This window comes from Candoia aspera, chromosome 3, assembly GCF_035149785.1.
Source record: "Candoia aspera isolate rCanAsp1 chromosome 3, rCanAsp1.hap2, whole genome shotgun sequence".
NCBI classification, from domain to species: Eukaryota; Metazoa; Chordata; class Lepidosauria; order Squamata; family Boidae; genus Candoia; species Candoia aspera.
In genome coordinates, this window is record NC_086155.1 from 17,845,195 (window position 1) to 17,869,986 (window position 24,792).

Here is a 24,792-nt window from a genome sequence, read left to right on the forward strand (position 1 = left end):
ACTGAACTGTGGGGAAAGAAAAGCATGATTTTAAAACTACTTGGTAGTAAAGACAGTGGGATCCTGCCTGGGTGTGATAATATTTATCAAGTGAACAGCTGCCAGTAGCACTGTTGACTCAAGTGCAATCATATTATAGTCTTGGTGGTCACAGTAAAATTGTTTGTGGGTCATACAGAGACTGTGACCCAGATCAAAAGATGGTTTGAAGGCACACATGGATCTGCTCTCAACACTGAAGTCATGGGGTTATTCGGCTTAATGTTAGCGCTCCCCCCTCAAAAAAAGGATGTATAAAATTAAATGATAAAGCCTCTACTTGCAGCTTATCCCCAAAGATATTCTGATTTGTGCAAAGAACCAACATTTTATGTCTGATAGAAACTAAAGCTGGGTGTTTAGGGACTACCACATGGATCATATCCTTTCTGACATGAAGGTGATGGGAGCTGAAGCCCAACATGCAAGGGAGGGACCAGGTTGAGGAAGGCAGGTCTACTCTGTTGGCTGCTCTGAATCTTTCTGAGCATGCTGTTTGCTATTTTTTAAATGGAAGTCCCAGAGATCAATCCCGAAATTAGTTACAGGTAAAACATATCTCAGGTCACTGGATTACGATTCTTCCCCCACTGTACCATGTAAGCTAAATTTTTCTATAAAGGGTTTGCTTTAAATGAGATATTTCCTATGTATAGCTTGGGGGTGGGGGGGGAAGTCACATTAACTCAGATGAAAACTTCTATAGGGTCCTGCTTTCTCCGAACGGATCAGCTGGATGGTGAAACGGATTGGAAGCTGCGTCTGCCTGTCAGCTGTACTCAGAGGTTACCTACTGCTTCCGTACGTAACACAAAGCTTGCTTTAATTATTACGGTCTAACACGTACCATTAAAAAAAAATCTCCCGTCAACTTATTTATTACAACAATTTGTAGGCTGCGTGCTCACTGGAATCTTGGTGGCCTACTTGGGGATATCTTGGCCTTTGGTTCCTATAGGGCAGCTGTAGGAGCCTTTTTGTTGATTTTTTTTTTTTCCAAATATCATTCTGATGATTTTTTTTCCTTTTCTCTCTTTATACTCTCCCTCCCTTTGTAGGACCTTCTTCAGATCAGGTCATATGTGTATGCAGAGGAGCCAAACATTGACATCCACAACTTTGTTGGGACATTCACAAGAGTAAGCACTGACTTTGTTGTTGAACAAAAGAAAAAAAAGTAAAATTGTCTCCTAGAAACTTCAGGGGTGTGTTGGGCTCAAAGGCAGTTTCACAGTCTGTAAAACAACATTTGGAGATGTTCCACGTGTTTCATATAGATTTTGGACCAAGGTAATGCTTTCTGTAACGAGCTGTGTTTGGTACATGTGCTGGATTAATTACCTTTTCATAAGGAGGGATTTTGTTCTTTGAAAGTGGGGTATACAAAGGGAAGATTTACCCCATAACCTCCCAGCATTGTTCCAACCAATAACTGCATCATAGCTTGGAGCCTTAGGAAAAACATGCTTGTTTGCTGCTAATGACTTATTTCATGAAGCCCCAAGTTGCTTTGCAGAGTGCAATTTTTAAACCTGGGCAGTACACGGCTTTCAAGATTAAAAATGTACCATTCCATTTGTAACTGTAATTAATCTTAACAAAAAAAGGTAGAGATGAAAAGCATGAAGTGTAGTTTGGTCTTGTACTACAATCTTGTAAGAGGAAATAATAGGATTGGCAGAGTTGTTGTTTTTTTTAAACAACACATCAAGTATGATTTTCCAATTTTCTAATCAGTATAAAGCATGGAAAATGGTTTGGACACTAAACAATTGTTTAACTATATTTATCAAAAAGCCATAATGGCCAGTACACATGTAGCATTAGACCCTTATGGGGGACTTTATAACATCCTGCTAAACCAAAAGCTTGGTTTATTATTTTAATATTACCTGGGAACCCAGCCATTGTGACTTGTTCTACAATTCATGCTTAAAATAAACCATAGTTTGCAGAAGGATATTTAAAATGGACACATACAGTTGCTCCATACAAGAAGGTTGTTCAATTCAAACAATGATTTGGTATTTAAAGTGCCCAGGTAGATCACTAGTTTTCATTCAAGGCAGTAAGATTAAGTGTCATCCTAACAGTTTTTTTTAGTATTTTGAATTTCTCTAAACACTTCTGTTTATTAAATTGACAAAACTGACATGCAGTTTCAGGTGGCTGGGAGGAGAGGAAGGTAGGGAGGAAGAGGATAGATTTCCCTGAATTAGAATCTTAAAAGGGTCCTTACTTAATATAACGTGTGAACTCAACCATGGAGTTAAGATTGTTGGTCTACCTAGTGCAAACTTATCTTTTATAACAGGAAGAAGCTATCCACAGGTTCAAGCTGACATCACTGTTTTCCTTTGTTTCTTGATCTGTTTGAAGTGAGATGCTCAGAAACTGCTACAGAGAATCACAAATAATTTCCTGAATCTTTGGGATGTAACCTGCACCCTGCTGGATATACATTACCATAATCTGGCAGGCTGTGGGGTTGTTGGGAGCTGCAGTCCAGCAGTTGCTTCATGTAGCCTGCATCATTGAATGTCTTGGCACATATCGCACTCTAATATTGACGTCACACCTGTGATAACAGACAAAGAACTCTGAGGTCTTTAGGCATCTGAGGACTGAAGCAACAGTGCTGAGAAATCTCCATGTCTCTGATCATTTCTTAGATTCTAGAAATGGTGTGTGAACCTTTTTTGGAAAAAAAAATGCACAAGGTGCTTATTTGGTTCTGTTTGCAGGAGGACAGTGACCCTCCTGTGAATGAGAGTTTGAGCATTGAAAATACCCTCTGGGCTAGCACAGTAATTGCTTCAGGTAAGGCCTGATGTGTGAATTTCTGAGGGAGTATGTTAGCAATTTTTTTTAAAAAAAATCTCTTTGTAATTGAAAATAATCATCTCTTGTCAATGGAAATTAGGGGTTGGAATGAAGTTTTCCACTTGTCCTAACACCACTAGGGGTTTGAGTTGACATATAATTACCCCTTTGGACATTTATAGATGAGAAGACCTTTGGAATTCCAATAAATAACCTTTGGAGGAAGCATCTACTGCTAGAATAGCACTTAATTGCTCCCTATATTGATGTTTTAAATCTGTTACAGAAAGAGTGTCAGAGAGATTTTAAAAGGGAAGCTGGGACAAAAGATCTGCAAGTAAATGGCATCCCCCATTTATAAAAGCAAGAGCAGATATATCAGGCAATAGTTGGAAGAAATCAAAGGCTTCTCTCTGAAGTATATTTCAAGAAACAAGCCAATTGCCCCTCCCCTGAGATAGTTAAATATACCTACCTCTTTCTATATAAGCTTTCCATCATGTTGAGCATTTAAAGCATGGATGTGCAGCTTTGGGTGTGGGGAGCCCATGGTATTTGGCAATGGAGAGTCATGTCAAAGGCAGAACCCTCCAAAGAGATGAGACCAAAACAATGAATTGGATAGTGCCAGGACAATTTCTGTGATTTGTTTGTTCTGTGATTTAATCAGACAACTGCTTATGCCATGTGTTGCCTACATTCTTTGTTGAAGTTTCCCTCAAACCTGGCACCCTCTGATGTGTTGCCCTGCAGCTAGCAAAATTCTCAGCCAGCCTAACAATTGGCTGTGATTTCCGAGTGCTGCCATTCCAACACATCTGAAGATTACATGTTGGGAAATGCTAACTTTCAGATATGATTTTTGGATTTGATCACTACAGTGTATGCATGTTATTTTCTTCCCAATCTGTGCTGAAATTGTAGACTGTGTCCCTTCAAGCATACTTGAAAGAGGAATGGATACATAGGTACAAGTCACCCCCATGCATGAACTTTAATAAATGCAGCCCTGTCCTGTCTGCTTTTAGGATGATTTAAAGTTATCATGATTATAGGCCTGACTTCGATCTTCAATTATAGGCCTCTCTTCAATCTGCTGCTAGTCATGTTCACTGACATAGTTGACTGGTCTTCCTAAGTTGGGTGGTTAGTGAGATGATGATGATGATGATGATGATGATGATGATTGGTTCATGTGTGCTCCTGAGCTGAACTCCACCCAGGGTCCAATAGAAGAGAATATATGTATATATATAGAATATAATCCAGTTAATTAATCCCCATAACATTTGCAAGTTACTTTTAGCTCAAAATATCCCCGAGTTTATCTGGGGCTAAAACTTTCCTCATCCAGTTGTGTTGTATGAACTATTTACTGTAAAGTTAACTATCAGTTCTGGGTTCTGAGATAGAGATGAAGTCCTAGGGAGACCCGACAAAAATGGGGCTCTGCTAGGAAATCCATCTCTGTAGAAGAGAAGATCTGTAGCTCAGGGTTGAACTCAGGGTTGAACTGTGGAGTTCTTGGTGCTCCCTGAGCTTGGTTGTTTGCTTGCAGACATTTCATTACCTGACCAGGTAACAGCATCAGTGCTAGTCTGATGATGTTACCTAATCTGGTAATGAAACATCTGCAAGCAAACAACCAGGCTCAGAGAGCACCAAGGACTCTATCTAGGGTTGCCAGAAGTTGCATAAATAGAGTTTATGGCAGGACAGCCTCCAAGATTGGCTAATAATTAGAATATTTTCATATTAGCAGCTTTCTAATCTTTCTCATTATATACGTGCTAATATCCAGTCATTGTTACAAATAAAATAAAATGTTCTGGGCCACCTAGTTTCCTAGCTCATTAAGGCCCAGGAAATGATTTAATCACAGCTGAGGTTATTAGTGGTAATCTAGAATGGTGAACCTCAATGGCAGCATCCCTGTTCACTTTTATAGATCGTATTGCATAGATTCCAAGGGAGTGGGGCTCAGCTATTATAGTCCATATATATATATATATATATACACACACACACACACACATACATATACATACATACACATACATACATACACACACACATATATACACACACAGACACACATACATACATACATACACACAAACACACACACAATCATGATTTATTTGCCAGTTATCACCCAATAAGTCTTTTAAATGTAATTAGCAAGCTTTATGCTAAATATCTATAATACACTTGCAGATTGGTTTGAGTTAGAATATGTATTAGCCAATAAGCTGGCAGGTTTTAGGTCAGGCATTCAATCATAGATAATTGTCTAATTTTACAACATTTAGTGGAAAAATACACTGTTAAAGCTGGATCTTCATTGTATGCTGCCTTCATTGATTTTATGTTTGCATTTGATTATATCACCAAAGATGTGGTGCAAACTTAAAAATTCCACTGTAGATGGACACTTGCTCCTGTTGATGAGTAAAATTCTAGGAAATTTGTAGATTAAAACTTTGTTGCGGTATGCAGGGACATTACCCCAAATAAATCCTGTCCACAAAGTAGTTAGGCAGACCTGTATCCTGTCAACTTTGTTATTTAATATGTATATTAATTCTGTAGTGATTAGGTTAAACAGACTTGCATCCCACCCACAAAAACATGATGGAATACTTTTGTATGCAGATGATGCAGTACTGCTATTTTATACACCAATTGCTTTAAAATGAGTTCTGTGCACTTTAGCTGAATACTGTCAAGATGAAGCACTGGAGATAAATTATTCTAAAACTAAGATCCTGGTGCTTGCCAAATGCCCAAGACAACATGTTTGGCAGCTGAATGAATGCATGATTGAGCAAGTTAAAACCTTTAAATATTTGAGGAGAGTATTTCACTCCTCTGGTAAGCACAGTGCCCACTGAGATTATACTGTTCAAAATGCTCCCAAATTGCCTGTAGCCCTGCAATATTTCCTTTATTCCAGAGGGCCATTGTTTATAGCTGCCCTTAAAGTTTTCTCAGACAAAGTTTGCACACAGCGTTCATTTGGCCATTTGGAGCTTTGCCCAATCATCTAGACCATCTTTTTCCAGCCTAGCATACTTGAGATATTTTAGATTACACTTTCTATCAGCCACAGGCATCATAATCAATGTTGGCTGGGAGTGATTGGCATTGTAGTCCAGCCTATCTGGAAGGTTTCAAATTGAAGGATATTAGCCTGAAAACCAAGCACACATCTTCCATATATCACAGTCTAGAATAACATTACATTGGCATTGTGATACTTTTGCCAAAAAGATTAGCCAATACGACTGAACACTGTGAATCAGATTTCTTGAGAAAGGAAAAACCCAGCCTAAGTGTTAATGATATACTGAATACTCCACTGACATGTGCCCACATTGTTATAGAATGTATGAGCTGGTGATCTAGTTCAACTACTAGCTCAGAGTGCATGACTGCACTGAGCCATCCCTGACAAGTGACCATCAGCCCCATTTGAAAGCTCCAGTGAGAAAGAATCCAGCTTTTTTCCTGGCAGGCTATTCTAGTGCATTATATATGTGACAGCAGTAGGCATTTAATGGCTTATATTAATATAGTGTATGAATGGTATTCCCTGCTTCAATCCTCAGGAACAGTTGTGGGAGTTGTTCTCTACACAGGGCAGGAGCTGCGCAGTGTCATGAACACATCAAATCCACGGAGCAAGGTAAGGGAAGTGATTTCCTCATCTCTTTTTGTTGGTCTATAAAGCTACGTTTGCCAGTAAATATACAAAGTTTTATGGCCCATTTTGGATGCCTGATCATATCTGTCACACATCTCATGTGAGTCACTCTGGTGTGCATATAAAACATCTTAGATGAAAAATATAATCTGTGAGTTGGTGTTTCTCAGACAGTGACTTCATGTCAGCCAGTTCCTGCAGGGGAATTACAGAAACTAGCTTCTTGGGCATCCATATTAATATCATCTGTGTGTCTGCACACAGAAAACAGTGTCAGGGAGAAGGGTTTAGCTTAGTTTATATTTCTTACAGTCAGAGGACAGCTTATCAAGGCAAAAAAAAAAATCCGAGTACAGTATAGTATTACAAATATAAGTATTATAAAAGATTACAACTAAAAACTCATTCCACTGTTTTCCTCTAACATCTCTGTACTAAAGACTATCTCTGCTTTATTGCTGATAATCAGTCTTGTTACATTCAATGAGTCCTGATGTACAGAAGTAAAAACATCAAAGTAGTCACAGAAATAACAATGCACCAGAAAAATAAAAAAGAATGGCAGCCAAGAATAACCATCAACAACAACAACAACAATAATAACAACAACAACAACAACTCACAGGCTCACCTGACCTCCTGACCCCCATGTCTGGGAGAACAGCCAGGACTTAAGGACCTCCTAAAAAACCAGGAGGGTCAGGGCCAACCTAATCTCAGGGGGGATGGTGTTCCAAGGGGCAGGCACAGCAACAGAAAAGGCAGGCTTCCTGGATTCCACCAAACAGCACTCCTTAATAGGTGAAACCCAGAGCATGCTCCCCCTGTCAAACCTGATGGGCAGGTAGAGACAATTGTAGAAAGGCAGTTCCTCAAATATCCTGGCTCTATGCCATGAAGGGCTTTAGATGACCTGGGGAAAATACCGTCTTTGAAAGCCTGGAGAGTGCTATCAGCCATGCTGAAGCCCCTTTTCTATGATCCCCAAAGTCCTTGTGATCTTATCTTCTAAATTTAGCTGCAAACAACTGTGGCACTGTTTCCCATTCATTTTTATGGGAAACAAAACAAAAATGAATATTATAATTCTCCAGTAGGTTTAACAGAAAACTTAGGAGTAGACCTCAAGCCCATATAATCTGCCAAAGTCTCAGTTTTGCCCTCCATCCCAAGAGATGTCATCATATCCCTACCCCATCAACTGTTAACCTTGCCCCTGAAACATTTGCTTGCCTTATACCTTAGAGGTATAAGTAATAATGAGTTAAGTGGTCTAATGACAATTCCAGTGTGCAACTAATGAAGAATACTTGTTCCATGACCTACTTTAGCCTTCTCAAGTCTGGCTATGCTGCTTCATTGTGGTGGGACTGTGTCCCTAGGAGGGATGAGCAAAGAATACCAGGAGCGTGTGTCAATAATATATATTCCTAGCAGGTTCATCCAAGGTGTAAATGTCATCCGAGCTGCCTGGCTAAAGCAATCAGGCACCTATATCAGGGAGTAACACTCATCACCACTATAAATAAGTCCATCCACTTTGCTGCTGGTCATTTTCTTCTTCTCATTCCTTCCACCTTTCCCCACATTATAGATTTCTCAAGGGAGCTGGATCTTCACACAAGTGTCCAAAATGTAATTTGAAGCTGACACTGACTTGATGGCATATAATCAATTGATCAATCAATCAATCTATTTTAAATAGCTCTCATACTTAATTTAATATAGAGGATTTTCTTTTATTTTTGCTGTATGCACATACAGTGTGGGTTTTAAACTTGGTTAGAGATTGAACTCATACAGACAAGTGACTTTTATTCCTCCTTCCATATAGCTTGTCCTGCCTCTGTTACCTATTACACATCTGCTGGATTCTCACAACATGCTAGATTATGCTGAAATGGAATTGGGTAGTTTGTGGTTGTCAACCCTATAAAGTAGATCGGACTTAGAAACAGACACTGTGCAGACCTAAAGCTACTTTTATTGGAATAGTTATAGTAACAGAATCTTGTGAGTCTGACCTTTGTCCTTCACAGCCATCCTCTATACTCACTACAGCAGTTCAAGTAAATTGTGGGAAACTCAGCCATTATCTAAGCATGTTATGTGAACCAAGCCATCATATAAAGCTGTATTATGATTTTGTTTGAGCATACCTTGTGTTTGTTTGAGCAACTCTGTTTTCTTAACCTGGGTTTAGGGCTTAACATATTGGAAATGCAGTGTTTGTTGAAGACAAGAATTAGAGAATAGTGATAATCTGGATCAATCTTATCTTGTATGATGCTCTTCCAACTAGAATCGTAGCATGTAAGGTTTGAAGGGACCTTAGAGGTTCAACCCCTGCCCAATGCAGGAGCCCCCTCCTACCTTCTATTGGAAATCAACTCCTGCAGATCCCAACTGGCCTGTTTTTGAAATCTGAACCACATGGAAGATACAAGGCTGGGGAAAGATGTGCTGCATCTTTTTTTTTTTTTAGATCATCTGGAGTAGTGTGTGATCATATTTTAATTTGACAGCTGCTCTGAGATTGCAATAATGGTTAATGCAAGCAGTCATCTTCTTTCTTTTTTTTAAGATTGGTCTCTTTGACTTGGAAGTCAACTGCCTCACCAAGATACTCTTTGGGGCCTTGGTGGTGGTCTCCCTTGTCATGGTCTCCCTTCAACACTTTGCTGGCCGCTGGTACCTTCAGATCATCAGATTTCTTCTTCTTTTCTCAAATATAATTCCTATCAGGTATAAATATTTTTTTGTTCTCCTTTAAGATAGTGCCATATTTTTCATGATGTTCTTTTTCATTTCATTTCATTAGTCAAACATACCGTAAATAACTGATTTAGTTCACATCCTTATCATAAGCCTAGTTGCTTATTACATCACAACTCTTGTTGTTTTCAAGTGAAAACTGCTTCCTTGAAGGCTAAAACAAGCATGTTGGAAGTTCTTACATGATGTACTTGTTGATGGATTCTTCAGTTTCAGGCCATGGCCAAGTCTACATGAACGTGCTAGTTGAGTCTCAGGCTTATGCAACTTCTTACAGCATGAGGGTGGGCAGTGTCAGCTTTTCATTCCTTATGGGAGCAAGCCAGATCCTGTGCTTTAAATAAATCACAGTTTCCCAAATTTGTGTGCAATAACAAGTGAACAGTATTTCCCTCATGTGCCTGGAGAGTGGAGGGGGCAGCATTGCAAGAACTGACTCATTCATGATATTCATCTATATAAATTATAGTTTGCTGTCTGAAAAAGGCCTATAGTAGGGTTGTGAACATTTAAAGCAGGAATGAGAAACTTGGGGCCCTCTGGATGTTACTCAGCTAGCACTTCCCACATTCTCATCATCATCTGTGTTGACTGGCTTGGTTTAGTGATATAGTTCATTAGCATTTGGAGTACATTGATTTCCCAGCTCCAGTTTGGGGAATCAACACTTTGGAAGTATTCCTTACGTTTAAGAAATTCATTTAGAACTTTTGCCTTGATGTACATCATACATGCAAGTACTTTAAATGCAGGAAGTTTAAACATTAAACATAGAGAACAAATGACAGCTCTCTGTGTGGGGGACTTTAAATTAAAATTCCTTCCTACGCTGACCTGTTGTACTTTTTAAAAAAACAGAGGCTGAGTCCATGCATCATACTAAACTATAATGTGCATAGCCATCCATTCCTAATCATTTTGACATCAGATTACAAAAAGTGTCATGATACAAGCTCTGTCCTTTTGTACTTGTGTACAGAAGGGGCAGAGTTTACATAGTGATATCAATAGATGTCACTCACCTTCCCTTGTTTCCTCTTGTGGATGCCTATGATAATGTGAATTATTTTGAGTTTAGCACGATGTATGAACCAGATTATTATGGCTTATTCAACAAACCATAGTTAAAACCTGCTAGGCATTATGTTTGAAAACAGCTAGAGATCTAGTTCATGGATCTCCCATATATCATGTAGCTTAACTATGAGTTTTGCATTGGATTACATCATGCTCCCTATTATATTGTTTGCTAGTAATGGCCAGAGTTCAAATGACTGCTTCAGGCCACATCTTACCTTGAAGTAATTTTTATTTGGTATGATCCTAGTACTGTGTTACAAATATCATCTGAAAGAATTCTGCTCACATCTGTCTACTCTGTGGCTTTAGAAAAGTGAGAATGTGTTTCTATAGAACCCATGTGGAAAGAAGCAGCTGGTTCAGATCCTCATCTACTTCTTATCCTGGTGTTGTCCGTTGAGAGTTGCAATCCCACACTTCTAGATGGAACCAAGTTGGAGTAGACTGCAGGGGATCAAACCTCTTCAAATATTGCTTCACACCAATTTTTAAGGCATGTTTTTGAAAAATTCCTAATAACAACCTACTGTTGCTTTCCCCCCCATCCTTCTTCCTTTTATGTAGTTTACGGGTGAATCTTGACATGGGAAAAATTGTCTACAGCTGGATGATCCGGAGGGATTCTAAAATTCCTGGCACAGTAGTTCGATCTAGCACAATCCCAGAACAACTAGGAAGAATATCCTATTTGCTTACTGATAAGACAGGTATTTTCATATATAATTTTTTTGCAGGATGAAGAATCAGGATCTGCTGCAATTTTTTTGTTGCGTTGTGAAAGATCATTGTTAAATCTTGGTGCATTTTTCTGAATGTATAAAATGAATAAGATTTACATGACAAGTACATAATATCTTCTGGCTCAAAGCCCACCTTTCACCTTTGAATGGTATGTTGGGCACTGCACCTTAAAAAGTAGTGGCTGGGTGAAGGAGAAAAAGTAAATTTAATTCCATTTATATTTAATTAGCATTTTCGAGATTGTTAATATGATTACTTCCCTCCAGCATATTTAATACTTTTCTGTCTTTTTTTTATTTTAAAAATTACAATCTTGTAACAATATTTTAACATCTCTGGGGGTGCTTTTCATGGTCATATGTGGACTTCAGGTTAATGCAGCTCTGGTGTTCAGAGACTTGGAAATGTTCCTTGGCGTTTGGTTTGCTCTTGTCTGAGCCATGATATGTAATTTCGTTTCTATTCTAGGGACCCTAACACAAAATGAGATGGTTTTCAAACGTGTCCATCTTGGAACAATGGCTTATGGATTTGATTCCATCGATGAAGTTCAGAGCCATATCTTTAGCATATATACGCAGGTAAGATCAGCAAAATTATGAGACCATATCAATGGTCAGACTCATAGATGTTGCTGAATCATAGTTCCAGCATTAGCAAGTGACGCATACATCAATTTGAGCTCCTGTATGAAAGACGGAATATAAATCCAACCAAGCAAGAGGACAACCATGGGCTGTGGTGGGAGCTGTAGTTCAGCAACCTCTGGAGGACCACGAGTCTCCCACCCCTGGAATATACTGTCTAACTAAACTTGAAGAATCAACTTTTTGTTAAACACAGCATTCAGTGCTACATGGCAGGCTGCTTTGAAATTGACTAAAATTTCCTCCTTTGTAACATTCCTGGCTTTTTCCTCCATACTACTTTTTCCAGTTCTCATTTCTACGGAAAACCTGTTGAGGAAGGATAAAAATCAGAATGATTGCATAATGACTTATAATAGGGTTTGGTTTGGTTTTTGTGCCTTTGAGGCAGTGTTGACTCCTGGTGACTGCCTGGACAAATCCGTGCAGTTTTCTTGGCAGGTTTTTCAGAAGTGGTTTGCCATTGCCTCCTTCCCAGGGCTGAGGGAGAGGGACTGGCCCAAGGTCACCCAGCTGGCTTCATGCTTAAGGTGGGATTAGAACTTCTGGTCTCCCAGTTTCTAGCCTGATGCCTTAACCACTACACCATACTGGCTCTTTAATAATTAGGCAAATTTTCTCCCTGCTGTGTGTATCCTTGTAGTAACAAAAATCAGGTACTAGAGAAATTATGGAGTTTTCCCAGGACTTTTAGCTGAATGCCTGAAAAATCATCAAGTTCTTCATTCTCTGCTCCAAGAAAGATTTATCTTTGCAGGAGATTTATCTTTGCTAGATACAGACATTTTAGCTCCTGTTTCTTGATGGACGTAGAAGAGGGGAAGGAAATAAAACTTAACACTAGCTTTGTTTTTATACATGCTCTTTCCACAAATCAGAATTATATGAGGAGTACAACTGGGGGACTTGTACTCTTTAATGTGGAGATTTTAAAGCTCTTCACATTTTATAAGAAATTTGCTTCAAGCTGGGAGCAGGATCACACCTCCTGGTCTTGCCCTCCTCCTCCCAGAGCTTGCCCTCAGCACAGCGCAGAGGCTGGCAGTGCAGCACCTGCAGCAATAGCAGAAAACATCTTTGGAAACCCCAATCTTAAGCTAACAGGAATAGATGTCCAACATCTTACAACATTTGGTGGTCTTGTGAGATTTCAGCCACTGGGGGGTGCCTGTGCAATCCCCTGGAAAGGTTACTGACCTCAGCATAATCTGCCAATGGGCTTGTGTGTGTATAAATGGTTTTTATCCAGGTTCTGTATACACAATCAGGGGCCCTTAAATAGGCTGCCTCCTAGGTAATTTGTCCCCATCACAAATTAACTGGAAGCAGGAAAAGTGGATCTGTAGATCACTGTTCTATTTCCTGGCTCCAACCTGTACCCAAACTCAGCTTTAGTTAATATAGTTTCATTTAATAAGATGAAAGAAGCAGCTAACAGTGGTAAGGGAATTTCTCAATGAGTACAACTTAAATGTAATTGAAAGGTTAGAGTCTCTGTTAATTGGAAGCATTTGCTGGCCATGATTCATTTAAACTGTAGTTCTGATTCATTGCTGTAATTATTGGTACCATGCTATGCCCTTTGACCTGGAAGTGAAACTTTTGTCCTCTTGACACAAGAGGTTAACAGAACAGGAAACTCAATGGTTATATATTCCCCTGTGACCAGCATAATTTAGTAATTGTGAAATTACCTGGAAGGTTTGATGCAGACTCTGAAAACAGTAATAAAAATTAAACAATCAACTTTCTACCGCCATATCTGCCCATCTGTTTCTTCTTTGCTGTGTTTATGAATATCATATCCTATGCATTTCATCATTTCATCTTTTGCTGAGTTTTCCCCCTTAAATTTATATTTTGATGGAGCTAACTAAATATTACCATCTAAAACTGTCCTTTCCTAATCAACGAAGAACACTCCTGTACAGTTGTCCTAGTTTTTTTGTTGGTCTAAACTGAGGCATGCAACAGATAGATTGGGAACTACATATAGGTAGATGTCTTGGCGATCTATCCTGTTTAGCAGCTGACACCCAATTCTGTAAATTCATTGGACATGACAATGATCTTAATTCTGCTGTTGATAACAAGTTCCCAGTTTAAGCATGTACTTGGGGGTACTTGGTTGATCTAGGTTTCTGTGAATTGCAGAGTTGGCTCCTTAGAATGTTCTTGAGCTGAGAGAAACTTCTGATGAGAGCTCCCATTATATCTCATTTTTCCCCACCACCATAACAGTAATTCCACAAAGAGTTGAGAGAAATATTATTTTTATTTTCTACGTCTCCCAGAGATTTCTTCACTGTAGTGCTATAATATCGCCAACTCTTTTTCTTCCTGCATTATAATATTATCCAACAGGGAGGACCGTTGGTGCTAGAGAGGACAATTTACCCTCACCAGAAATTCCCCATATAATCAACTACATCATGGGCAGCAAGTTTAGGTATGATCGCTGTCTCACCTACCCATTTCTATCAGATCATTTCTGGTCCAGTCACCAAGTGCACAAGCCCTTTCCCCCAATTCCAGATTTTCAGTGGAATCAGAAGACGAATGTTACACAAATCCTGACCCAGATATTTGCCTTCTCAGTCCTGGGACTCCCCATATGAAGACAAAAGAGACTAATGTGTTTAGGGCATTGGACCTTTTGCCCATAACTAGTCTTTCCTTTACCAGTTATGATTGCTATTGCTACTCTGTATATTCTTCAGACGACTCAGGCAAGTGAGGGCACGTTTTTTGCCAGAGGTGGTAATGATCTTTTTTCAGTGGAAAGGAGCATCCAGGATGGAAGAATGTGTTCCCTCCTCCACCTTCTCCTTTCTGTACTAATTGCAAATGATGCAATTACCAGAGACCGCAGTCCTGACTGATACTCTGCAACACTTTGGATTTAATTTGGAGGAGATGCTTTAGAACACACAGGACTGTTGCTGCAGCATCTGATGATGACTCATTAAAGCAATTGTGTCTGTTTCCAGGATTGTGTAGTTGCAGCACAAACCTCCACACAACCCAAGTGTGACCACCGACTATTAGAGAGTGTTTTGGAACCTGCCTCTTATGCTTCTGGTCACCATCATGTCCTGCTTCCATCATGTCTTCACCTAGGGATGGTGGGTTGGGGACTTCCGAGGCATTACTCTTTCTGGACCCAATCCCTACAAGATACACACTCCCCTTGGCTGCCTTCAGCAGTCTGAAGACAGGCACTAGCAAGGAGCAGTCTGGACTTCCAACTGCCTTGCATCATCACCAGTGAAGATCTCAGTTTGTCTGGTAATACATCTGTAGATACTTTCCTGTGTAGATATATCCCAACATGGATTGACCTTATTGCAGAGAATACTACTTTAACTTAGACTCCTACTTTACTCTACTGCATATAGGATGCACTTAGCCAGAATTATACAGACCTATGATGTATTGATATTTTGGCCCTGTAGACCTTCCATGGTGACAGCATCACTTCATTCTTTACATAACACTGATCAGCATCACTTCCTTACAAGAAGGAAGTGGCTCATTCTTTTTGGCTGAGCCCTCCAGCATGGTTAAATAACAACTTAATCCAAAGAAAAGACTGTGACTGCAGCAGTGACATTTTGAAAGTATACCTGGCTTAGATCCTGAATCAGGAAGCCAAGGCCAGAACTGATGCTCTCATTTTTGAAGGGGAGAGATTCTTTAGTGAGAAAATAAGTAATACGCTGGATAGAGTTCAAAAGTTTAAGTCTATAGTCAAGAGAATGCATCACAAATTCTGGAAGGCAGTCTACTGAGTCCAGGGCACAGTGCATTTCTCTGGAGTGATAAACTTCCTACTGCCCTGAGTTCTAAGGTGATCTTTCTCATATGTTTATGGACAAATGTCAGCCCTGAAGAGGCCCATCTTGTGACCATCCCCAACACCTTTTCTAGCAAGACCATGAAGATACCGAGTTCAAAACCATCTCCGCCTCTGTTTCCTGAATTAGTTGTCCATCACTGCAGACTTCCTCAATCACATTCCCTCAAATGCCTCTCTTTTGCCCACTATTTGTGTTTCCCTACTATTGATTCATATCTGTAGATTTGATTAATTATGTGCCATCAAGTCATTTTTGACTCCTAGTGACTGCATAGATAGTTTTTCTCCATGACAATCTGTCCCTAACCTGGTCTTTCAGGTCTTCCAATGGTGTACATATTGCCACTGTAACTGAGTCCATCCATCTTGCTGCTGGCCATCCTCCTTTTCTCTTTCCTTCCACCTTTCCCAGCATTAGAGCCTTCTCTAGGGAGCTAGATCTTCGCATAATGTGTCTGAAGTAGGATAATTTGAGCCTGGTCATTTGTGCCTTGAGTGAGAACTCTGGGATGCATATTTTTATACTTCAGTTATGCTGTACCATCAGTAGTACTTTCACTTCCATTTAGGCTCTAACCTTCCCTGGGTGATAAATATTACAGATTGGATTTTAGTCAAGAAAGAATGCTGCATTTACCACAGCTGTGTCGCTTTCTTTGGTTTCACGAACTTTCCCTTCTGGAGATAAAGTGATTCACAGAAGCCACAGTGAAGGAGAACTGGTTACTTGTTTGTAACTTTGGTTCTTGAAGCTGACATCTGCAAATTCACAGAATCTCCCCACCTCTCAATTCAGGTGAAGTTATATTACCTACTGACTCCATCAACTGCTATGGTCAAAATATCCTAGAGTAATGATGAGCACAATGCTGAGAGAGAGAGAGAACGTTCTTGCTGAAAGTATCTTCCAGATATGGAATATTCTGAGGGGCATTTGTCTCTTGAACATTTAATTTTAAAAATGAATGCTGCTATGAAATTAAACCTTCACTGAATAATGAATTTGTTCCATGTGCTGAGAAGTAACCCACCATGCACAGTTGTCAAAATGACTATAATCGTGTTTCTAAGTGTGCTTTAAAAAAGAAATGTTACTGGTATAGATTGTGTTGCCATCCTTAGAATATTAAACATTTTGCAAAATGAAAAAAAAGTGCATTTTTTAAATCTCATTGGCTTTAGTGGGAACATGTAAGCGTGTTCCTAACTTTGTAACTGCTTACTTTCAAATTGTTTGTGCCATAAGTTCATTTCTCCCATAAGAACATGCTGATCTTGAGAAAATCTTATGCTAGAAAGTGACCTTCAGTGACCTTCAGTGACCTTCATGGGCTAAGCAAATAAGTCAGTTCTTTCAGACATTTTCTATCCTACAACATATTTTTATCATCAAACTTGATCTTCAGAATGGCCAGATTCATAGGGAGGATATTAATTGCAGTTAATATCCTCTCTATTAATTGCAATATCCTCCCTAAGTTAATTAGGGAGGTGCCAGTTTGCTTCCGGGTCCAATTCAAGGTGTTGGTTATCACCTTTAAAACCCTACATGGCATGGGGCCAGGGTACCTGAGGGACTGTCTCATCCCCGTTACATCAACCCTTCCCACCCGCTCATGCAGAGGGGGCATGCTGAGGACCCCGTCTGCACGAGAACTCCATCTGGTGGGGTCCAGGAGGCGGTCCTTCTCTGCAGCAGCTCCCGCCCTCTGGAACATCCTTCCCCCAGAAGTGAGGTTGGCCTCCTCTCTTCTGGACTTCAGAAAATGGCTGAAGACCTGGTTTTGTCACCATGCCTGGAGCGGGGAGAGGAAAAGCCACTCTTGGGGTTGGTTGGTTCCCTAGTCCTGCCGAGGCTGATTTTGCTCCCCTCTGGGTAGTATTAGATCTCCCATTACTTGGATCTCATTACATTTTATACTTATTTATTGATATTGATTTTTATGAATTAATGATATTATTTATGATTTTATTGAATTTTAAACTGTTTTATTATGAACCGCCCAGAGTCCCCCATATGAGGGAGATGGGCAGTGATTAAAAATATGATAAATAAATAAATAAATAAATTGCAGACTCATAGGCAGGATATTAATTGCAGAATATTAATTGCAATTAACCAATTTTTCCCCTCTCTTCCCTGCAGTCCCAGGAACCACCTGCTTTAAAAGCACCCAGCCTAGCTACCAAAGTACGAAAAACCCTGAGCAGTCGTGTCCATGAGGCAGTGAAAGCAGTTGCTCTCTGCCACAATGTGACTCCTGTCTATGAATCAAATGGTGTGACAGATCAAGCTGAAGCTGAGAAGCATTATGAAGATTCTTGCAGAGTATACCAAGCTGCTAGTCCTGATGAGGTAAAATGATCCTCAAAAGAATGTTACTGTCTTTCTATTACTTCCTAATATGCCTATCTTTTTCTTTTGTTTTCCAAATACAATTAATGGTATTTTGGGGATAATGTATGCACAGCTGTTAAATTTCATATAATATTAGTGCTGGGAATTTATCCATGGCAATGTGATTAGTTTATATAAATCAGATTTCTCAAAAACTTACAAACAAATATACCAGAATTTTATTTTGTATTAAAAGTTAAATTTTTCATGATAAAAGTCTGATTGAGAATATAATTTCTTTAAAGATACTGGCAATATAAGTCTCCCCATTGTCTACAGCCCCTAAACAGCTGGCTGCCTTCTTCTTCTTTTTAAAGTGGGTTGCTTACCTAAATTTTGATGTTGCTAAGCCATTCCCTATAGGAAATTAGTGAAATGCTGCTTTAACAGGCTTCTAAAATCTACCTTTGAAATTCTACAGTAATAAAATATTGTTAAGTCAGGAAAGTCAGTTTATGTTGAAATTGGAACAAATACTTGAAGGTCCATCTCCCCACCTCCCTTTTTTGAACAGCAAGGATAATTTCTACCAGTTGGCACAGCATTCATTTCCTGAAACACAAAGCAGGGTTTCCTACATTTGTTTCCGGCGTGCATTCCTGGGCCAAGGCTCCTGAAAGCATCTTTATAGGGAGATCAGTTACAGCCTCTAGGGCTTCGTGATTCTGTCAGATTGAGGCCTTACAGTAACAGAGGGGAAATGTAAGAGGTAGAATCTGATCAGATAACTTGCCCAGGAGAAGACTTGACCAACTGGCCTTTAACCCCGATAACACCTCACTGCTTCCCAGGATGTGAAAGAATGTGTCGATCAACTACATTACGAGCAGCTGCTCACAGGGATCCTGCCATCCAAATGGGGCTTTGAAGTATGGGCAAAAAGTAAGAAGGGTTCTGCTTATGTCTGTTTAAGTCTGAAGCAGCATTAATCAGAAGCCTTGTTTGCCAATAAATTCACAGGAGTTCATGAGCTAGGAAGTTACAGGAACACTTGCCAATAATGGGTGGGCTATAGCAAGACTACTCTCTTACGTACTGGTGTACCCTCGTGGCTGGCATCGTTGAAGCAATAATGAGCTTTCGGGATGAATGGCTGTGGTCTAGTTTGCTTTTGTTCTGATGTTTCGCCAGAAGCTGTGGCTGGCATCTTCAGAGGCAGAGTGAGCTGCTTTGTGGTGTGCCTCTGAAGATGCCAGCCACAGCTGCTGGCGAAACATCAGAACTAAAGAAAACTAGACCACAACCATTCAGTCCGAAAGCTCATCACTGATTCACTGCTGTCTTATGCTCTTTGCCTATGTGGTAATCCTAGGACTTGCCCTGATGCACGATCATTGGAGATCTTTTGTGTTTTTAAGAGCTTGTTTACAGGTGCACAGGTTAAATGGGAAGCAAGCAATCACCTTCAGAGGATCGGTTTTTGGTTTAACACAGCAGTGGTTTACAGAAACCAATGCCAGATGGTTAACTGGCTGTCTTTCCCATTCCTAAAAGCCAAGTGCCTTTTCCTTTTATTAGATCTGGATTCACTAATCCTAGTGAATAGCTAAGACTAGCATTTTAACCACACTTCACTTGATGCTTGGAACAACATATGTACATATAACATAATCACATTAAACCTCACACCAGCCGTGCAAAGTAGGCTAGTCCTCTTATTTCAGTTTGGCGGCACAGGCTGAGAGAGATTGGTCTAACAAACCATTTGACCACAAGGACTGGATTTGACCACTTTTTCTTGTGATTTGTAACCACTAGTTGCCTGTGATAGAAACAGAGATCCTGCATGAAAGTCCTTTCTATGAGAAGCTTACTCCCATCTTCCTCAAATAATGATTTTGTTAAGTTTCTCCTTACTCGGCACCACCCATCCATGACGACTATCACATACTCACCGCAAACTCATTGGCTGAATATAGATAGGTAGCCAAAGCAATTCCACTGACACAAAAGACAGATACCATTATGCTCACGGAAATTTTTAAATGTGCCCAAGTTCTTAAAAGGTGAGACATTCCCCCACCCCCAGATCAGCACAATGAGAGCTGCGTTCTCAGTAGTGGAAAAATGTTGACTAAGAAGGGTGGGGGGAGAAAAGGGGGAGTAGAATGCAATGAGCTGGGAATGAGTGTCTTGAAAGAAGACATTCCTGAGAAAGAAGCAATCCATGCTGCATTTTTGGGTTGCAGCTCCTATATGCAATTTACAAATACCAAACAACATCACTAAAGCTCGAGAAGCAAGATGCAAGTCCAGGAAAAGCTTGCTGTATGTGAAGCTAATAATGGCCAAAGTGCAAGATCCTTTGCTTTTTGGGAGTGTATCCTGTAATTAAGCTTCTATTGCCTAATTCTAATTATCTGGTAATTAATTCTAATTCTATTTCTATTAGAATTCTAATTCTATTTCTATTAGAATTAATTCTAACTCTAACTCTAATTCTATTAGAATTAATTCTATTCCGATTAATTCTAAGTCTGTTGCCTAATTCTAATTATCCTGTAATTAAGCTTTTATTTATTAGATAATATTTGGGGGAAGAGATGCAGAGCAAAGGTTTGGGCATGTTACTTTCAAAGTAATTCCTTGGAACTTGAAGCGAAAGATAAGCTGATCCTCACTCTGAATAATCACTGCATTCATAAATTGCTGTTTTCTAGAGCATTCTATCCTAGGAACATGGTTGAGTAACCTGCCTGAAGCTGAGGCAGGGAATTTTTCTTTTTCCTTTTCCTTTCTTCATTGTGAATAAAAAAATAGAAGAAAAAAAAGTTTGGTAACAAAAAACAAACATTGCTACTTAAAAAATGTGTTAAGAACTTTTTAAAATTTACCCAGAGGAAAATTATCTAACCTTCAAGGGATTGTATGCAACTAACGGAAAGCACTGGGACAAAAGCTAACTTATTGTTGTTCTATTTATTATTTCAGTGTACCTGAAATAATAAATTTGCACAGACATTTGCACAGACATTTACCTTTGAGTTTCTAGAGCAGTGTTTTTCAACCCCAGCAACTTTAAGATGGGTGGACTTCAACTCCCAGATTTCTGAGAGTTTGAAGACCACCCAGATAATATTCTGAGAGTTTGAAATCCAGAATTCTGAGAGTTGAAGTCCACCCATCATAAGGTTGCTGAGGTTGAGAAACACTGTTCTAGAGAGTTGGGATGAAAGGAAAGTGGGATTGGGAACCTCAGCATCATTGACAGCATGGTCTCTCAGATTCCAGCCATAACCATACAGATCATGCCTGCTAGTCCCAGGTGTTACCAAGCTAGAAAGACACTTCCAGCCACAGCAAACGCTGAGGAATCCAGGAGGGGAAATGGTACAGTTAATAATTGAGTCACTTTGTTCTTCGCTTTGCCTGTTTCTCTTCCCCCTCCTGTTCCATTCGCTTGACCTCTGAACCCACTAGCTCAGCAGTCTATCTGACCTGTGACTTCTCTTGTGCTTAGGTGGCCCTGGTGCAATGGACAGAAAGTGTTGGCTTGACCCTGGTTGGAAGAGATCAGGCTTCTGTGCAGCTGAGGACTCCTGGTGGCCACATTCTAAACTACACCATCCTCCAGATTTTCCCCTTCACTTATGAAAGTAAACGAATGGGAATTATTGTTCGGGTAAGATGGATAAGCATGTGGGGAAAAACGTTCTCTGTAAATTGGGATAAGATCTCAGGGTTTTAGGAACCAATTTTTTATTATTATTATTATTATTATTATTATTATTATTATTATTATTATTATTATTATTATTTCTTTATTAGGACATTTTATAAAGCAGAGCCTGGTGCAAAACAACTTATCTGTAAATAATTCTCATCTCTACTTTTACCATTTCCCTTTTCTTCTCCTTGTCTCCAAGATCAGTTGTGTGTGTTTGTATATACAGTATAATATACTTCATTCAGCTCTATTCTGTGCATACATTAAAGCAGAATATACTGCATAAAAGGCTATGCAGGGAGAAATGTGTTAACCTTTAAGGTGCCAAAATTCTCTTTACTGTTTTTGTTGCAAGAGATTAAGTGCCATTCCTCACTAGTTTTTTACACTATCATTGGAACAGACTGGAAGCCCATTTTGCCTTCTGCCCCCATGGTATTGCATACATCTTGTCCCTAGGTCATGAATCGTGGAGAATTATCCCACAGTTTTCTTGTAATGAGAAGTAAGAGTAACCTTGAGGAACAGGACAAAGAGCGGCAACAGTCAGACAAAAGAAATTTGAGTCCAAGGCAGAAATTTAATTTGAGAAAGTGTCTCAGACTTGACCCTCCCTAGTTCTCTTGAAGATAAAAGAAGGGAAGGAGGAAGCACATTGAGACTTGCAAGATTCTATTACTGTAACCTTGTAATAAAAATACTATGAACTAGCATTCATAACTTTGGTTTCCTAGTCTGGTCCATTTCGAAGGGCTGACACTTCGGTATCATAAAACTGTGTATAGCAGAGTTGACTTCTCATAATGCCAGAATCTTTACAGGTAGTCCTTGAGCTATGACCACTCAGCAACTGTTAAAGTTAGAGTGGCACTGAATGAGGGGGACTTATGACCAGTTCCTCAAAGTTCCGGCCATCACAGCATCCCTGTGGTCATGTGACTGCAATCTGGGCACATGGGTCATGATTATGATGTCACAGTAAGCCACAGTCATGTGATCACAATTTCCAACATTCCCTGCCAGCTTCCCTCAAGCAAAGTCAATGGACAAGCCTGCAGGAAGTCAGAAGTCATTCCTACTCCCGCTGCTTTTCTGCCTGTCCACACTGCATAGCACCTGCCTGTGGCACCTGCACACTCACCTGCTTGCCTGGGACTCCTGCCTCTTCCCATTTAAGGACCCGCATGGTCCTGGGGTTACAATGGCAACCTAGATTGCTGTCGGTAAGCAATGTGGTCACATGATGTCACGCTTTACGACCACATCACTTAGCAACGGAAATTATGCTCCAATTGCCACTGTATCCCAAGGACTATCTGGATTGAGGACTAACAAGGAATGATTATGAAGACTCTTAACACAGTGGTTCCCAACCTTTGATCTGGGGACCACTGGTGGTCAACAAGGGTACTGCATGCATCAGGCACACATTACCCCTCTGAAGGAGGGATGATGATGATGATGATGATGAAAATGTACAAAATGTTGGCATTCTTGCGAGATTTGGTGAGCTCATGATATTTTAGTGATTTTTATTGTTTCAAATTTAAATTTTTATATTTAGGATTAACATATAGACATGTGCCCTGATACCTAGAGGCATCCCGTTGCTAATCCCTGGCTTATATGGTGCTCTTCAAAAACTGTTGATGGAATTGTGGTCTGCATAAATGGAATGGTTGGGAATTATTGCTATAACACTCCTCTGGAATCTTAGTATTAGAATGTCTTGAACAGAATGGAGCTTATAGTCATTCCCTGCAAAAAAAAAAAATTGTTTTCCCATGCTGCTTTCATTTCCTCAGTTTAATACTGCTGTTTTTGTTAATCAATTAGAAGTCATGAATTTTTCTCCAAAGCTACTGCAAATTTTCTAGAGATCTATTGGAGAACCTGAAATACCTTCTAACTCCATCCCCTTGAATTTGATCAGAATTCTTTCCAAGTGAATCAGTTCTCACTGGATCTTCCAGCAGTGGGGAAAATGTCCACTGAAATTCTCTCTGCCATAAGAAAGCATCAGGCTTGTAGAAAAGGTTCAGAGAGGCCCATTTAGCTGGTTGATATTTCAGAACCTTCATGTTTCCTACCCTTCTAATTCCTATTACCTAGGTCATAACTGTGGCATATTTCCTGCATAGTGATGCATAAATTGGGACAGTGTTTTTCTTTAAGAGGATGAAAATACAGAAAGATAAAATTCTGATGTATACAATATGGAGAAATAGGAAGGGAAAGGATATGCAAGACTCACATCCGAAATCACTGTTAATAGCAAGATGTTTGATCATGTTTGTTTTACTTGTACACTTTGTAGCTGGATTTAAAAAGGCCAAATACCTTTTCTAGATTCTCTAGCTGCCTTTGTAGACTTGCTTGCAAATGATCAGAACGATAAGCAATCTCCATCTCCCTGTGTTTTGTAGTGTCTGCTTCTTAAGAGGTGAATGTTAAAGATTCGTTGGCTTTCATAGAATCTGGTTCCAGGGATTCTGTTATAGCCAACAAGCCAGGCAAATAAGACTGTTGCTGCCTCTTATTGGTTGGGAGGTAGCTGTTTGTTCAACCACAAAAACTTTCCAGTCTCTCTTCTTCTGAGCAGTTGGAATAGAGAATGGGTTTTTTTGCAACCCAGAAACTGCTATTGTCATGTGTCAAGTGGGAGTTAAGGGAGGAGGGAAAGGCCTTTGAACCTTGGCCCAAAATCAGACTATGGTGGAAAAAGATGTGGTTGAGAAACAATACAACTGGCAAATCTTTCTGCAGATTTATACTTGTAATCGTGCCATATCATGGGAATGTGCTAACCTCCTACTGAACTTGGTGAGAGGAAATGACTAATGCAAGGAGATAGTTGATATGATATTTATGTTGGACAAAAGATCTAAACTCTCTTAAAACTAGTTCTGCACTGCAGGAAGTGGACTCTCTTGTTAGTTTCCTACCAAAAAGTTATTAAAACATATCTTAACAATTCAAAAAATGAAATGCACAAACATTGATCTTAATGTATGTTGGAGATATTTTATTTTAAGGTGTGGGTTTTTTCGTCTGGCA

At 39.7% G+C, this 24,792-nt stretch overlaps 1 protein-coding gene across 1 annotated transcript in view; it reads left to right on the forward strand.

The window, feature by feature from the left end:
• ATP9A (ATPase phospholipid transporting 9A (putative)) overlaps positions 1–24,792 on the forward strand; it is a 97,901-nt gene that overhangs the window by 43,285 nt on the left and 29,824 nt on the right. Inside the window, exons 7-15 of the mRNA XM_063297041.1 lie at positions 746–840; positions 1,098–1,178; positions 2,784–2,859; positions 6,474–6,550; positions 9,153–9,313; positions 10,988–11,130; positions 11,633–11,745; positions 17,817–18,026; positions 21,529–21,690. Coding sequence (XP_063153111.1) covers positions 746–840; positions 1,098–1,178; positions 2,784–2,859; positions 6,474–6,550; positions 9,153–9,313; positions 10,988–11,130; positions 11,633–11,745; positions 17,817–18,026; positions 21,529–21,690 — 1,118 coding nt within the window. The remainder of the gene's footprint in view (positions 1–745; positions 841–1,097; positions 1,179–2,783; positions 2,860–6,473; positions 6,551–9,152; positions 9,314–10,987; positions 11,131–11,632; positions 11,746–17,816; positions 18,027–21,528; positions 21,691–24,792) is intronic.